Source organism: Anguilla rostrata, chromosome 9 (assembly GCF_018555375.3).
Source record: "Anguilla rostrata isolate EN2019 chromosome 9, ASM1855537v3, whole genome shotgun sequence".
Classification (NCBI taxonomy): domain Eukaryota; kingdom Metazoa; phylum Chordata; class Actinopteri; order Anguilliformes; family Anguillidae; genus Anguilla; species Anguilla rostrata.
The window spans coordinates 24,413,700-24,428,259 of NC_057941.1; the positions used below are offsets into that span (position 1 = coordinate 24,413,700).

General features: G+C 46.7%; 1 protein-coding gene across 3 annotated transcripts in view; it reads right to left on the reverse strand.

The window, feature by feature from the left end:
* Nucleotides 1-221: 221 nt before the first annotated feature.
* Nucleotides 222-14,560, reverse strand: part of LOC135263319 (uncharacterized) — a 39,409-nt gene continuing 25,070 nt past the window's right edge. For all 3 annotated transcript variants that reach the window (XM_064351202.1, XM_064351203.1, XM_064351204.1), the window contains 16 exons: nt 13,886-14,033; nt 13,397-13,521; nt 11,429-11,555; nt 10,969-11,004; nt 10,732-10,853; nt 9,659-9,785; nt 7,690-7,835; nt 7,179-7,305; nt 6,723-6,755; nt 6,412-6,521; nt 6,120-6,246; nt 5,795-5,922; nt 5,363-5,486; nt 2,837-2,995; nt 2,195-2,354; nt 222-1,558 (listed from right to left, as the gene is read on the reverse strand). In XM_064351202.1, the coding sequence (XP_064207272.1) occupies nt 1,470-1,558; nt 2,195-2,354; nt 2,837-2,995; nt 5,363-5,486; nt 5,795-5,922; nt 6,120-6,246; nt 6,412-6,521; nt 6,723-6,755; nt 7,179-7,305; nt 7,690-7,835; nt 9,659-9,785; nt 10,732-10,853; nt 10,969-11,004; nt 11,429-11,555; nt 13,397-13,521; nt 13,886-14,033 (1,888 nt within the window). In that variant the 3' untranslated portion in view covers nt 222-1,469. The remainder of the gene's footprint in view (nt 1,559-2,194; nt 2,355-2,836; nt 2,996-5,362; nt 5,487-5,794; nt 5,923-6,119; nt 6,247-6,411; nt 6,522-6,722; nt 6,756-7,178; nt 7,306-7,689; nt 7,836-9,658; nt 9,786-10,731; nt 10,854-10,968; nt 11,005-11,428; nt 11,556-13,396; nt 13,522-13,885; nt 14,034-14,560) is intronic.

The following is a 14,560-nucleotide window of genomic DNA, read 5'->3' on the forward strand; positions in this document are numbered from 1 at the left end:
CACGTATTTTTGATCTTTTCAATCAGTGCAGTGAAAATTCAGTGCGTCATAGTTTGTCTTTTTGCCTGACCAGGTGTATGTTAAATTTTTTTTTTGATGCTCAGTTGTATTTGGGGGGTGTGTTGGGGCAGGGGGGTGCACAGAGTGATGCGAGCAGAGGTGGACCAGTACCAGGTTTTCAGTAAGGCTATGGATGACCAGCGCAAGGAATTTCATAAAGATTTCATTATGGTATTAACTAACTTTATTTATCTCACATATTTATATCTGAAAACACGCATGTTGTTATGCAAGTATGTCTCATTTTGATGTATGCCTGCATTCAGTGTACACACATACAGTGTTTCGTTTGGCTATCTACATAATAGCATTGTTAACACTGACAGTCATAGTGGTGTCCTCCAAAGCACTGAGTCATAGTGTTGTCAATCACACTTATTTCCAAAACAATATTTACTCTTTAATATAATAATCTTAAAAACAGTGCTCTTAATTACATATCCACAGTTTCTGCTTACTGTACATTAACCATTTAAAATCTACAGACATCCGTTGTTCCAAAATATTCCCCATACATCTATATTCCTGAACATTAGCGTTTCGTATCCAGTGAAATGACCTTTTTCCCTTGAAAAACTCACACTATTGTACACACCATTACCCAGGGAGAAATAACTTGAGTAATTTGACATGGTCTATTAGGTGCTTCTGAAGATAGCCACCGCTAATTGAAGCAACATCCTGCGTATGCTTGAGAGCTATAGAATACTGCGGTATTTATTCAGAATCGCCACTGCAGTGGACAGCTGAATCTAGACACGGTCAGATAGATACTGCAGACTTACTATGGCAGCCACCCTTTCAAGTGAACATTGCGGTTCCTGGTAGTGCAAATTTGCTTCTGTAAATATAACGGAAAGAATGAAAATAAGCAATGCTTAAAACTGTTATTTACCTCAATTGGAAAGGTGAGAGGATGAGATGGCATTATTTTTAAAGGTACTGGTGATAAATATGTGAGATTACCATTATATATATCCTGCAGTTGAGTGTGCTGGCACTCAGATTTGCTTTGGCTCTCCACTTTCTCTGTCTCTATGTCAGGATCAGATATGGGTGGCACAGTGACCTCATTAACTCGGTAGAATATACGTTTTTGTTTTGTTTTGAATTTGGAACCATTTACTTTTTATCTCTTTTATCTTATGTGTCCATAAGGTTTCCGGAACCTGAGATTATAAACAGAGGAGAGATAAGCAATTTAACGACAAAGCCACAGCTTCCTCTCGAACCGTGAGCGCGGGCGAACACTTCTGCCGCCCCGGCAGTTTTGCAGATCCCCGTGGCGCTACGCGGCCCAGTCGCTGTGGGCCCTTGGGGACCCGGCTGTCCGCTGAGGCCCCCCATCTGCCTCCTCAGGTTGGTCCCTCCTGCTTGTTTGTGCCACCTCAGCTCCTTGGTGCAGGGCTCTAAACCATCTCAATGTCCCAGTACTGTGTGCCCAGATCCCCTGTAAATTCATTGGCAACCAAGCGCTCCTTGTCGAAGCCAGTCCCACCTAAGAACACAAACACAACACACAAGTCCCCGCCCCGTTTAAGGCATACGCCAATATGCAGTTTTCACTCCTTCAAAGAAGGACAATCCTGGTTCAATTCCAGGTCCTGGTTTAATACTATTACCAATGTCAAAAGTCGGAAATGTCTCAATGTCTTACTGTGTGAACCTGACTTGATGTTCATGGCTATGGATAACTGTTTCATAGTGAGTATTGTACCTTATCGGACCTGTATGTTGTAGTTTTTCCAATACCCTTCAGTATGCACTTATTGTACGTCGCTTAGGATAAAAGCATCTGCCAAATAAATGTAATGCCTTTCACATTATTTCATGGAGAAATCATTGGTTAGTGTGTCAGTAGCAATGTAATATACCAACAGTAAAGGGCCCCTACAGTTTGTGTGAAATGACCATAACCAGAACATGTCTGAGGAACTTTATATTTCAAACTCCATTGATGCATTTTTATTTAATTTGATAAGCATTATCGATAGCACTACATTAACTCTATAAAACTGACCTGATTTCAGTCTGGCACGTTGCTAAGTACTGTAGTACTACAATGGCATGCACCTGTGTGCTAAGCCAGCTGCTTTCGTGCGATGAGGGCTGGTGAGAACAGTGGAGGGCTCACCTTTGATGTCCAGCACGAGTGTGTGGTTGAGGTGAGAGGAGATTGTCCCGTTCTCGTTCAGGCTCCATTTCTGGTGGGTGCGCCCGTGCTCGGCCCACAGGGCCACACAGGCCCCCGACACGGCCTTCCCTCCGATTAACGACAGACACGCCTTGCTGGCCTGCAGGAGCAGAGCACAATCACAGCTCACACACCCCTGTGCTTACATCTTTATAAGGATTTCTGTTTGAAATCGAGTCTGTCACACTAACAGTATTCTTGAAGCACTTTAGCTGTACTGAAGTGTGTTATCAACAAAGCAATATTCTACCTGCATACATTCCCGTATTACACATTTGTATTTTGAAGTTAAATTCAGGTTCCAGGCACACAGACGCACACACAGCTAAGAAACAACACAGCTTTGAATTTTCTGTTGTGCACTTCAGACAGAAGCAAATCATGCTGCTCTATTTTAGGGACGAGACAAAGCAGTCTTTGCAGTTATACATGTCTGAGTACAGATGTCAGCTTAAAATAATACACAAAACTAATTTGGATGGGTTGAGTTTTTGCAGATATGTACTGGTGTCTGTGGGTTCATTCACACAGACAGATGCCACCACACCCCAACCTTCTCAAATCCAGTACAAGGAGCCTCACCTTGCATTTCAGGAGGCCCCCACAGAAGACCCAACACTGGCTGTCCAGGCCACGGGCGGGGCTCAGAGACACCTTGGCAGGCGGTACGTCGTCCTTTAAAATCTCAGCCGTCAGCAAGGAGCCCAGAGCCCGGTTTCTCACCTGGATGTACACCTTGGGCTGAGGAGACACAAAGCATATTTACTGCACTGATGATGTTCATACATTTTACATGTGCATGCTGTAGGTGTACACATGCATAATTATATATTCCTCTTTCCCTACATATATACTCAAATTACACATGAATTAACATGAATACAAAATCATCAGAACTGGATTTGGCATGTTTATGAGTTAAGCAGGCCACGTTTAAAACACTACATGCAGTGGAAAATCTTAAATTCAAAGCGAATGTAAATCACCGTGACCTTGTTTGGGCAGCAACTGTATTTGACTGAAGAAAGAAAAAATCTGAACTGGCTCCAAAAAATGCGAGTCGCTGCTAGCCCAAATTTATTTTGTCTTCCAACGAGTATAAATATCTTTCTAGGAACTCTGGTTTTATCAGGTTCATCCAGTCCCCTGCTCAAAGTCGCAGGCACGCCTCGCTCCGCGAGATACAAGCCGAAATAACAAACACCGTCTCTGCCTCGCGGTCGGCGTCCAGGCCTGGGAGAGACAGATAAGGCGGCGATGATTTCTGCTCTGGATTGAAAGACCCACACGCGCGCGCGAAATAAAGCCTGCTCTTTTCGGCTAACGACGGCAGCCAAGTCAACACGGAGCGGAGAATAAAGAGCTAACGGTAATTGAGTGCCCGGCTTGTTTCCGCTAATCTCCCCAGGTGAGGCTGTTTCTAGCACAGGCGGCGGACTGAGAAGCCTGTGAAACGATAACGCTAGCCGGCTACGGAGGCGCTTAACGGGCTCGGCTCAGACTCTTCGTTCACACAGCTGCGTGAAGACATTCTGGGGACAAGTTCAACAAGGAACGCCGGGTGTAATGTCCTGTTTATTGTGTGTACTGCACTATGTACTATGGGAAAATGAAAAAGCTAATAAAAGTAGTGTGGTAAATCATAATGGTAAATATTTGAGTTAAAATAGGGGAATGTAACAGTTTTCAGATTTTGTTAGCAATGGGTGTGGCTGAAATAGCCAAACCCACTAATTACAATGGTTGTCCACATACTTTTGGCCATGTAATACACCCCTCCTAATTAGTGGTTTTCGGCTATTTCAGCCACACCTATTGCTAATAGGTGCACAAAATCAAGCACACGGCCATGCAATCTCCATAGACAAACATTGCCAGTGGAATGGGTCGACTGAAGAGCTCAGTGACTTCCAACGTGGCACTGTCATAGGATGCCACCATTCCAGCAAGTAAGTTAATCATATTTCTGTCCTGCTAGAGCTGCCCCAGTCACCTGTAAGTGCGTGAAGTGGAAACGTAAAGGAGCAACAACTGCTCAGCCACGAAGCGGTAGGCCACATAAGCTCACAGAACAGGACCGCTTAGTGCTGAAGCATGTAGCACATAAAAATCATCTGTCCTCTGTTGCAACACTCACTGCTGAGTTCCAAACTACCTCTGGAAACCACATTGGCATAAGAACTGTTCCTCAAGAGCTCCATTAAATGGGTTTCCATGGCCAAGCAGCCACACACAAGCATAAGATCACTATGTGCAATGGCAAGCATCAGCTGAAGTGGTGTAAAGCACACCACCATTGGACTCTAGAGCAGTGGAAACGTGTTCTCTGGAGTGATGAATCACACTTCACTATCTGACAGTCTGACGGATGAATCTGTGTTTGGTGGAATGTAAAGTGACAACTGGCCCAAATAGTGCCAACTAAAGTTTAGTGGAGGAGGAATAATGGTTTGGGGCTGTTTTTCATGGTTTGGGCTAGGCCCCTTAGTTACAGGGAAATCCTAATGTAACAGCCTACAATCACATTCTGGAGAATTGTACACCTCCAACTTTGTGGCAACAGTTTGGGGAAGGCCCTTTCCTGTTTCAGAATGACAGTGTCCTTGTGCACAAAGCGAGGTCCATAAAGAAAGGGTTTGCTGAATTTGGAGAACTGGCCTGCACAGAACCCTGAGCTCTACCCCATCAAACACCTTTGGGATGAACTGGAATGTCGATTGCGAGCCAGGCCTTATGCCCAACATCAGTGCCGCACCTCACTAATGCGCTTGTGGCTGAATGGAAGCAAAACCCTGCAGCCATGTTCCAAAATCTAGTGGAAAGAAGAGTGGAGTTATAGCAGCAAAGGAGGGTCCAACTCTGTATTAATGCCCATGGCTTTGGAATGAGAAGCACACATGGGTGTGATGTTCAGGTGTCCACATACTTTTAGAAATGTATTATATGTATATGTATACAGAGAAACCAAAGTGTATAAAATACCCTTAAATAAAAGTTGAGAGTGTGCCCTTTAACCACATGTGAATTGTTTGAGTACAAATCTAAAACTTGAGGCTATACTCTGCTCTGACTGCAGAGCGGCAGCTGTACTCTGAGTCCAAGCCTTACCTGTTTCAGGGGATACAAGGAGCCAATGGTGTCCCAGCCACTGTGATCACCCCAGGCAGGGAAATCTCCAGGCTGTAAGAGCATCTGACGTCCCTTAAAGTGGCTGTACTCGTACGCAACCCACCTGGAGGGCCACAGGGGTGCGAGTTATTTTTAAAGCCAGTGTAATTCCGTTAAATTCAACGGTTTTATTTATACAGCACTTTTCAGAGACACTGTCACAAAGACACCGTACAGGAAAAAAGGATAATAGGACAATTAGGAAAGACCACACCTGAACCCCCCTCTACAAAAAAAAGAATCACTAGAAAAGAAAACTCCACCCAGTGGTGAGAAAAAATTAAATAACTGAATTGAAATAAATTCATATACGTGTTGATTTGGATTAAGGTGTCAACCAGACAAACAGATTAGGGATCACCAATGACTCACAGCCCACTGTAGACTCTGAGCGACTGAGTGAAGAAGTTGTTCATGGAGTCGCTAGGTGTCAAGACAACGGTCTCCAGGCCTTCAAATGAATCCAAGGAATAGAGGCTGATCGATGGATCTGAGAAACTCTGCAGGAACAGGTTGGGTGGGTCAACTTGGTGGAAGGATCAAAATGAATTAAAATGAAGCTGTAGTGAAGTGTGGTAAGGTTGTTTAGCTTAAAACAAAAAGCAGGTTTCCTTTTCCTCTTTAGAGTGGTTGTGCGTTATTGTTTCTCAGGACGTGCAGTTGAAAAGCAGCTTGTTCAGCTGGAAGCTCGGCTTACATATGGAATGGGCTTCAGAGACTTGACGGATGTTGCCACACAGCCACAGGAAATGAGGTCAGGGTAAAGGCCCTCTCCCAGCACAAACTGATTTCCAGTGCAGCCCTCCTCATCGAACAGCAGCCAGCTGGACAAACATACAAAACAGTCACAGTCAGGAACTTTCCAGAAACCTACACCAAGCCAGACAGAAGCAGAGAGCAACCCAGGCTTTTTTTTTACAAGAAATTGCCAAGTCGACACTGCCTGTTAATACAAACACATGAGTCCCTGAATAATGTGGAGGACCTACTTTCCCCAGATCACCCTGAAGGACATGGGAAGGCTGGAGGTGCAGTTGGGTGCCTCTCCGTCATACTCCTGGCTTTCTCCCTGGTAGTGGGGTTGGCTGTAGGCCCGGAGCTGCACGTAGAGAAGCAGCTTTCATGCCAAGGAACAGTGCAAGCAAAGCTTGGTTGTGCAGCACATTGGTCTATACTTTGACGTGTCCAATAGCTTAATGCAACTCTAAGAGCTAACCAGTTGAAAAATGCCCTGACATTACAAATTCAGCAGTTTGGTTTTCTCATTCTTGAAACCCCACAAAAAAAAAGTATTACGTACCAAATATTTAGGCTCTTCCCCACCAGAACGTTCCTGCAGTGACACAACAAAAAACAATGAAATGTCACATTAAAGTAAGAAGAAATTTCTTGTGATAAACTGACCCAAGCTACTGCAAATGCAGAGCTGTGGGAACAAAGAAATGTGGCCGCTTGTATAAATATTTATTCTGAAAGGCAGCCATGAACAGGCTAATATAAATAAATACAAAAGGCTGACACTGATATCAATCCAGCTCTTGTCACAGTCCTTCCCTGGTTACAGCCTTTTTCCTGACCTAGACTCCTCCCACACGTCACTTCCTTTGCATGCCATTGGCTGAGCTGAGTCCGTTCCATGTCACTACCCAGCAGCTATTTACTTATTTATTTATGCATTTATTTATTATGCACAGGTTAAAACATAAAAAAAAACATTACATCATCAACTGCAGTCACTGCCTCTGCCAAAACTCACCATACGGACGGCCCTGATGGATGCCGGGCTGCCGGTAGTGCCGCCCCAGTCCAGATCGCCCTCGTATACGCCTTTTTCCAGGACACACTGCTTTCCACAGAAGGACCGCTCGCTGTATGCCACCCACCTGCAGGACGGGAGGCCCAGACACACTCGTTTAGCTGCGCACTGCCCTGCTAAATGAGAAACGGCCCCTCTCAAAAGCCCGTATGATGCTCCCCACTGCTCTTAAAGACATCAGAACCTTAGAATGCAGGGTTTGGACGGCACAAAGGTTTTTTTCCCACGTCAGTTTACCTGCTCTGCTGAAATGCTAGCAAACACGGAAACATGGCTGCTAGCAAACTGCCAGTCGCTTTTGCTCGTAAGAATCTCAAGCTTTGAGAAAGATAGTTACGTTCAGAAACAGATGGAAGTGTGAAAAGCTGCGCTCTCTGAAGGCAGAGGGTGAGGGCAGCCCAAAGGAGTAGCAAGCGAACCGCACGCTATCAGCCTCCGACGCCACACTCACACTCCGCTGTTCACACAGATGCAGTCTGTTCTCCCCGCTGATCCAGCCTGCTCCAGATCCGGGACGTCCAGATCTACTATATCCGTCTGTGTGGCCAGCAGCGAGTCCAGGCCACTGCGCAGGGAGATCGAGGGCTCTATGAAATCCTGTACGCAAGCACAGGACAGAACTGGCTGTAAAACACTCTCCATAGGAACAGCTTCCAGCAGCATTTTTAGCATCTAAATTTGCACTAATTGTTGCATTAGTGCACAGTACAATGTCATTAACCAAGGACAGTCTCCCTTTTATTTAGCATGAAGATTTTTTTGTCTGTTACAAAAATAGGGATAGCCTAAATCTCACAAAATCTCCTGCTTCAGTCTTTTACCCTTAACCCATATATTTTCCTATCATCTCGGATTCTGAATGTCTAAACTAGTCACGGTATTATCTTTCCCTGTGGATTCAAACTGATAACTTAGATCAGACTGAATTGTCAGAATGGAATGGCTACTGGCGCCACTTCTGACCAGGCTGGATAAACACAGCCAACTGCGGTAGGCTGCCAGGGAGAGGAACGCAATAATAAGGTATTGTAGGAAGCCAGATGGGAATAACACAATTATCGCTGTCCAATTAATCCCATTATAAGACAATAAGACCGGAGGTCTTAGCTTCCGGAGTGAGAGCCAATGCTGCAGCCAGCAGCTCCTTCATTCAACAAGCGACTCCTCCTACTGCGCTTCCTTCTGGACCTCCCGGAAGCTACGGGAGGCTTGGCTCATCATATTCAGGGTTTATCAAAATGCAGCTCATTTGAGCGCGCCTGCTGTTAGCAAACTGGGTCACAGCACTGGCTGATGAAAGCCTGGCTGGCTCGCTTCAGTCCCAAAAAACACACAGACACATAATGTACAAATAGGCACGCATGCATGCACACACCAACATGTGCAGCAGCATGCACACAAACACAAATACACACGCACACGCGCGCGCGCACACACACACACCTGCATTCACATGCACACTCACATTTTTAGAAACCAAATTAAATGTTACTAAGGTCATTCTCAAAGCCCTTACTTTTCTTGATAACATCTATCAAACTTGTCAAGCAGCTTCCAGTAGCCTCACCACACACATTAACTTAAGATGATACCAATACTTGCTAAGGAATGTTTAGGCCATCGGACTTCTCATTAGCCCAATTACGTATGGAGAACAGAGCAGAGACAGACGACTGTGACGATGTTTTCTTGACAATGTGAATGGCTGTCTAATACCTTTTCAAGATTCATTTAAAAATATAAATTTGTCACCCAATTTAGGGCTGAGCATGTCGCATTCTCATGCAAACCTCACTGTCGGGAGAGTCTAGACTACCATAGTTAGCCTCTGATACATGTGGTGTCACTAGCTGTATCTTTTCACACCAGACTACAGCTACGCGTACATAGAATGGAGTCGGAGGAAGACCTTTAACATGCAGTCTACTGGCAGCCAATTGACCAGCACGTGTTGCTAGATAGCAATGAAAAGCTGACACCCAACCCACTGCACCCGCTAATACCCTGAGCGATGCAACTGCCAATTGTACATCACCCTATGGAGCTACCAGCCACAGTCGGTACCAGATCGGATCCAAGACCGTGGGGCTCACCCCTACACCATCAAAACGAGGGCTGGACCACCAGGTTTTGCCATTTGGCGGCCCAGAGGACCACGTTTCTCATTTGTCCACCCCTGACAATACGTATCATCCGTAACTGATACATAAACACTGTGTGCCCCTATCTTACACAGGCTTCTCTGGCCAAGTCGCATTCGTTTCCTTCACCCATTCAAGCGCACGCGCTCCGTCATCCACACTTTTCCCCCTCAGGCCCTCCGCTGCTGGCTCGGCAGGCGCAGGCGGCGCACGTCCTGACAGCGACTGGAGCACAAGGCTGCCTTTGACGGCCGAGCGCGCCCACGCCAGGGTACTCACCGCCTGGAGGAAACGGAAGGAGAGGAGCGCCTGATCCGACCCGCCCGGCTCCAGACATTCCGGGTGTTCGCCCTCCTCCAGCAAATACTGCCGCCCTCGGTAGCTTTCGCCGGAGTAGCCCACCCAACTGTCAAACACAACGGGCCACAGGTCACACGCGAACACATACCGCTGATTCACTGCTACCGATAACGCTTCCACCAATGACAGCAGCTCGGCTGCGGAGGAGGCACCCAAAGACATGGAAGTTCAATAACTTGAGTCGTTTCATTCAGGATTTGGTGTCATAATCAAATTGGGTTATCAAAACTTATGAAAAAAGTATTACCCAAAGTAAACATTCATAACCTATTTCTCGTGAATATGACACAAATAATCCTCAGCTTAGAGTTATTGTTGGCATTCATATTTACATTGTGTGGAGTTATTGGGGCTGTTAAGCAATTACAGGCAGAGATTAGAGCAATACCCAGCATGCATGTGGCCCTCTGTGAACTGAGTGGCCTCTTGCTTGACAACTTGCACCACTTCAATTCAATTTTTATTAGCATCGCCCTTTTTACAAAGGGCATTGTCACAAAGCAGCTTTACAGAGATCTGGGGCTGAACCCACCAAGGGAATGCCTAGGGCAACAGTGGCACAGTAAAACTCCCTGGCTGGCACACGCACATGCACGCATGCACACACAAAAACAGTTCCTGTCACACTTGGCTCTTGTTTGCAGAGGGAGGTGATTTGTTTTATTGCTTTTATTGTTTTCATTTATTTGTTATATTTTTCGGAGTGTCACAGGCTAGAGCAACATTCCAGAGCAATGACACGGCCGTGACACGGTGAAACGGATTTGTGTGCGGCTGCACCTAAAAACACAGACACGCCTATAAGAATTCCGCACGCAGTGCACCTCGAGGGCCCGTTTACACACACAGTCGCGGTGTCGACGAAACCGACAACGAGTCCCCCAGTTTAACAGCGAGGGCAGAGCCTCGAGTGAAAAGGGAAATTGAACTGAGTGGGTGCACGCCGGTCACCCCCGGCTGCGGTGCAAGAGGAGGAAGGCGGGCAGACTCACACTCCGCCCACGACCCTCAGCGAGGAGGCCCCTGGCGGGCCCGGATCGGCCCCCAGGCGCGGCGTGTTGCCCAGGATCTCTCTGCTCTGCCCGCCAAAGCACGGCTGCTCATACACCACCATCTGGAGGGGGGGGCAGATCTCATTAAACTCCGCCCATCCATCACAGCTCTCCCGCCAGTGATTCCAGCCGTTTGAGAAACCGCCGTGCTATCGACCGCAGGTGGCGTGTGCTTACCTTGGGGTCCAACGGCCTCCGTACTTTCAGCCCACCCTGGGGGGGGGGGAAATACAAATCAGATCAGGCCTGTTTCAGCTGCTGAGACCACAAACCACAGCCCCCACACAATTCACATCGGCCACTGTAAATCTGCCAAAGACCAAGGTCCTAAACCCCCCACCACACATCAACCCACCGCCAGAACACACATCAATCCACACCCAGAGAAATGATCACATAATGTCAACTGATTTATAATGAATGATTATAGCACATTCACCCTCACGTATTTCTAAAGGGAAAAAGAGCCTGGACTGAGAACTGCTCTGTCACAGTAGCTGCATTTATGGTCACAGTGTTGGGGGAAGCCCTGTGCGTACTGCACCTTGACCCCCCGTAGCAATGCTAGCCCTCTGTGTGTGCGTGTGTGTGTGTGTGTGTGTGTGTGCTACCGCGTGCGGACAGGGCGCTCGCTCACCATCCTCAGGGGGCGCAGTGACCTCACGCAGGTGAGCGGCTGTCCGTGCGGACCGGGCGAGATGGAGCCTCCTGCTTCCAGCACGGTGTGGTTCCCACTGAAGCCAGTGCATTCGTACGCCACCCAGCTGTGGGATAAGACATACTGCACGTCAGCAGGCTGCGAGTAGGCAGCATGCGCAAACAAACAACAGTCAATGCCATTCAAATATTTCTTAAATTCATTAACAAATTCATCAATTTCTCATGCAGAACCACAGCTGGACAAACTGATGCATACTCATTTGCGTTATTTTCTGAAGTTCAAGGTCCAGGTTTGCAAAATATAAAACCACCGTTCAAAACCTGAGGCATCTGTGACCAAATCATTTGGAATGTGATGACTGATTTTTTTAAAGCATCAATCTAAAATAAGCACTTAAATTGGACCAAAATCAAGACTAACTCCTATCGGCTAAAACAAAATGATGAGGTATGTCTCCAGTATCAAATTTAAACTTAATTTGAATCAAACCTTGTAAGCCACTGGAACCCAAAAAGTAAAATGATGGGTCATTACAAGTAGTTATATGAATATGTTTTACATTAAGTCAGTTTCCAAAACCAACCAAGACAAAAACAGGAAAGACAACCACAGTGGTTGCCATGAACCACAATTATACTGATAACATGAGAGGAGAGAAGAAAGGGTTTTGAATAAATGTTGTTATCATTTTTTTGATGATTTCATACAATGAAACCACCAAAATGAAAACCTAACCTTCCTAGCCTTGATAAAACGACTGAATAAGAATAGATGCAACTAAATTCTGGAAACTAGTAAAACTAGTAAAAAATAAAAAAAAGATTCTATTATGAAAGCATAGAGCAAGCAACATAGAGGCTTTTTCACGGTCTATCTGAAGGATGGACATGTTTTGTAAGCAAGTCCGTAGGGTGTGGAATTTCACGCAAAGGTGCCAATCCGGGTTGAGAGGCAACACACCAGCATTCAAATTCAGAAAAAGATCTTAAAGCTCCGTTTGCAGCTTCCACCTCAGACAGTCGGTTCCATGTACAACTAGTTTTTAAACACTTGGCTGCAGATTTTAAAAGCATATTCTATTCACCCTGGAGAAAATCCATTGCAAAATATGAAAGTGATTTATGACACCAAATCAAGTGGCACTGATGCATTTATTTTTCCTCAGACAAATACAGCTTCATTTTTCTTCATGCAAATACTGCAAAACAAATACACACTTCCGTGCATATTCTAGACCTGCAGCTCCTCAGTGGCCTGGAAGTCAGTTTTAACCACTTCTATAAAAAGCTTATGATCAGTCAGAGGGGCAGGACAGGCTCTATATTTGGAGCCTACTGCCGAGGTGGCTTCTTTACTCAGTGAGTCAGCAGGGAAGCACAATACAATGCTTTTGTACCAAGGGCAAGGGAGTGGGCAGGGAGTGACGCAGGACTGCCTCGCTAGGCTCCTCCCACCAGCATTCCTGCACTAGGCGCTTGCGCCATGCCAACGCACGTTAGCAGCCAGGCAGCAAACGGCAGCTCCGGCCGGGGCACACCAGGACCAGGAACAGTGACTCAGAATAAATGTGCATCGGTTGTTTTCAAGTGAAAAATTAGTAAAATAATGAACTTCTTCCCAGGTGACCTTGATATATGTGTGAGGGGGGAAGGGGAGTGATTACCATAAATGTCACCCGAGCAGGAGCCAAGGCCATTCGTTCTGCTTTGGTTTATTTTATTTTCCCACCCCTACCCACATCAGTCATGTAATACGAGGTCAGGCTGCAAATCTGCTAAACAAAATAAGCCCTTGGTCTCATTATTGAGATGCTTTGTCTGTGTGTGTGTGTGTGTGTGTGTGCGCGCGCGCGTGTGTGAGTATGTTAAAATACAAATGAAAATTCTATCTGCCTGTCTATCTGTCATACACAGGCTCTCTGGCAGTGTCTCCTGATTCTCTTACCATCCAGACTTGACAGAGAGGGAAGAGAGGCGGACGGATCCACGCGTTCCCAGGTCGTCCACCGCAGTGCTGAGGCTCTCCCCAGTTTCCCACGTTCGGACCAGGATCTCCGGAGTGCTGTCATCCTGAAGGAGAAAAACACTTCCTTCAGGGCTTTGGAAAGACTTCAGTGGCTTGGCATGCGCCTGCCCATACACACCCCTGACATAAAGGCGGCGACCGTCTCAGCTATGGCTATGTTTCTGCTGCACGTCCAATCATGGCAGACCACTCATCCCACCTGACAGCATTTCAGTACTTGCCCACAGAAGCCATGTTTCACCAACAATACAAGAATACCGACTAAGACACCGTTTATAAGCATAAAAAGGACTTGAGCATTAACCCAGCATGACCCATAATTAACAGGGGAGATTCTATAATGTAATTAGCTTTGTGTGATTCAGATTTGAGGAAATCAACCATTACCCGTGGAGACTGGATACATACCTTCACTGCTCTTTTGATCGATCCAATTGTGACAGCACTGGGGCTCCCTCCCAGCCAGGAAACGCCTCCGTCCGGGGAAAGGACCTTCTCCCCCTCCTCCAGGACCACGCACGGTCCCCTGAACCCCGGGTCCCGGTACAGGAGCCAGCTGCGAGACACAAGCAGAGTCCCCACATCCTCGTTACGCTGCATAGCTCCCACGGCCACTGGCAGACACTGTCCTTCAACGGCACACAAACAAAAAGACCAGCACAAATGCCATGGAGACCAGGCCACGCCCTCTCCCACCCACATCCCCACCCTGCCCACAACACAGGCTGCGGGCAGCGGGGAACAAAGAGGGCCGGCAGTCGTCAAATCAATGGCCACGGTTACCGAAAGAAACCTCCAGGTAACGGTGATGAAATAAATGGACATCAATGGCATCGTCCCTCTCCTGCTCACATTTCCGGTTAAAATATGAAACCACTTAACTCGTAACCATTTACGAGCAGCAAATAAACACTGAGGACAGGAGGGGGCGAGCTAAACACACTCAAATAAGAGAGCGCTCTGTTCTCCGAGGGGTTTAATATGCCAGCGGCTCAGGAACGAAGCCCCCCTTCATCTGAGGGGGAGAAGGTTGCCAAGCATGAGCAAGCATCAACATTACCGGACGCCTGCTCTGTGTACACC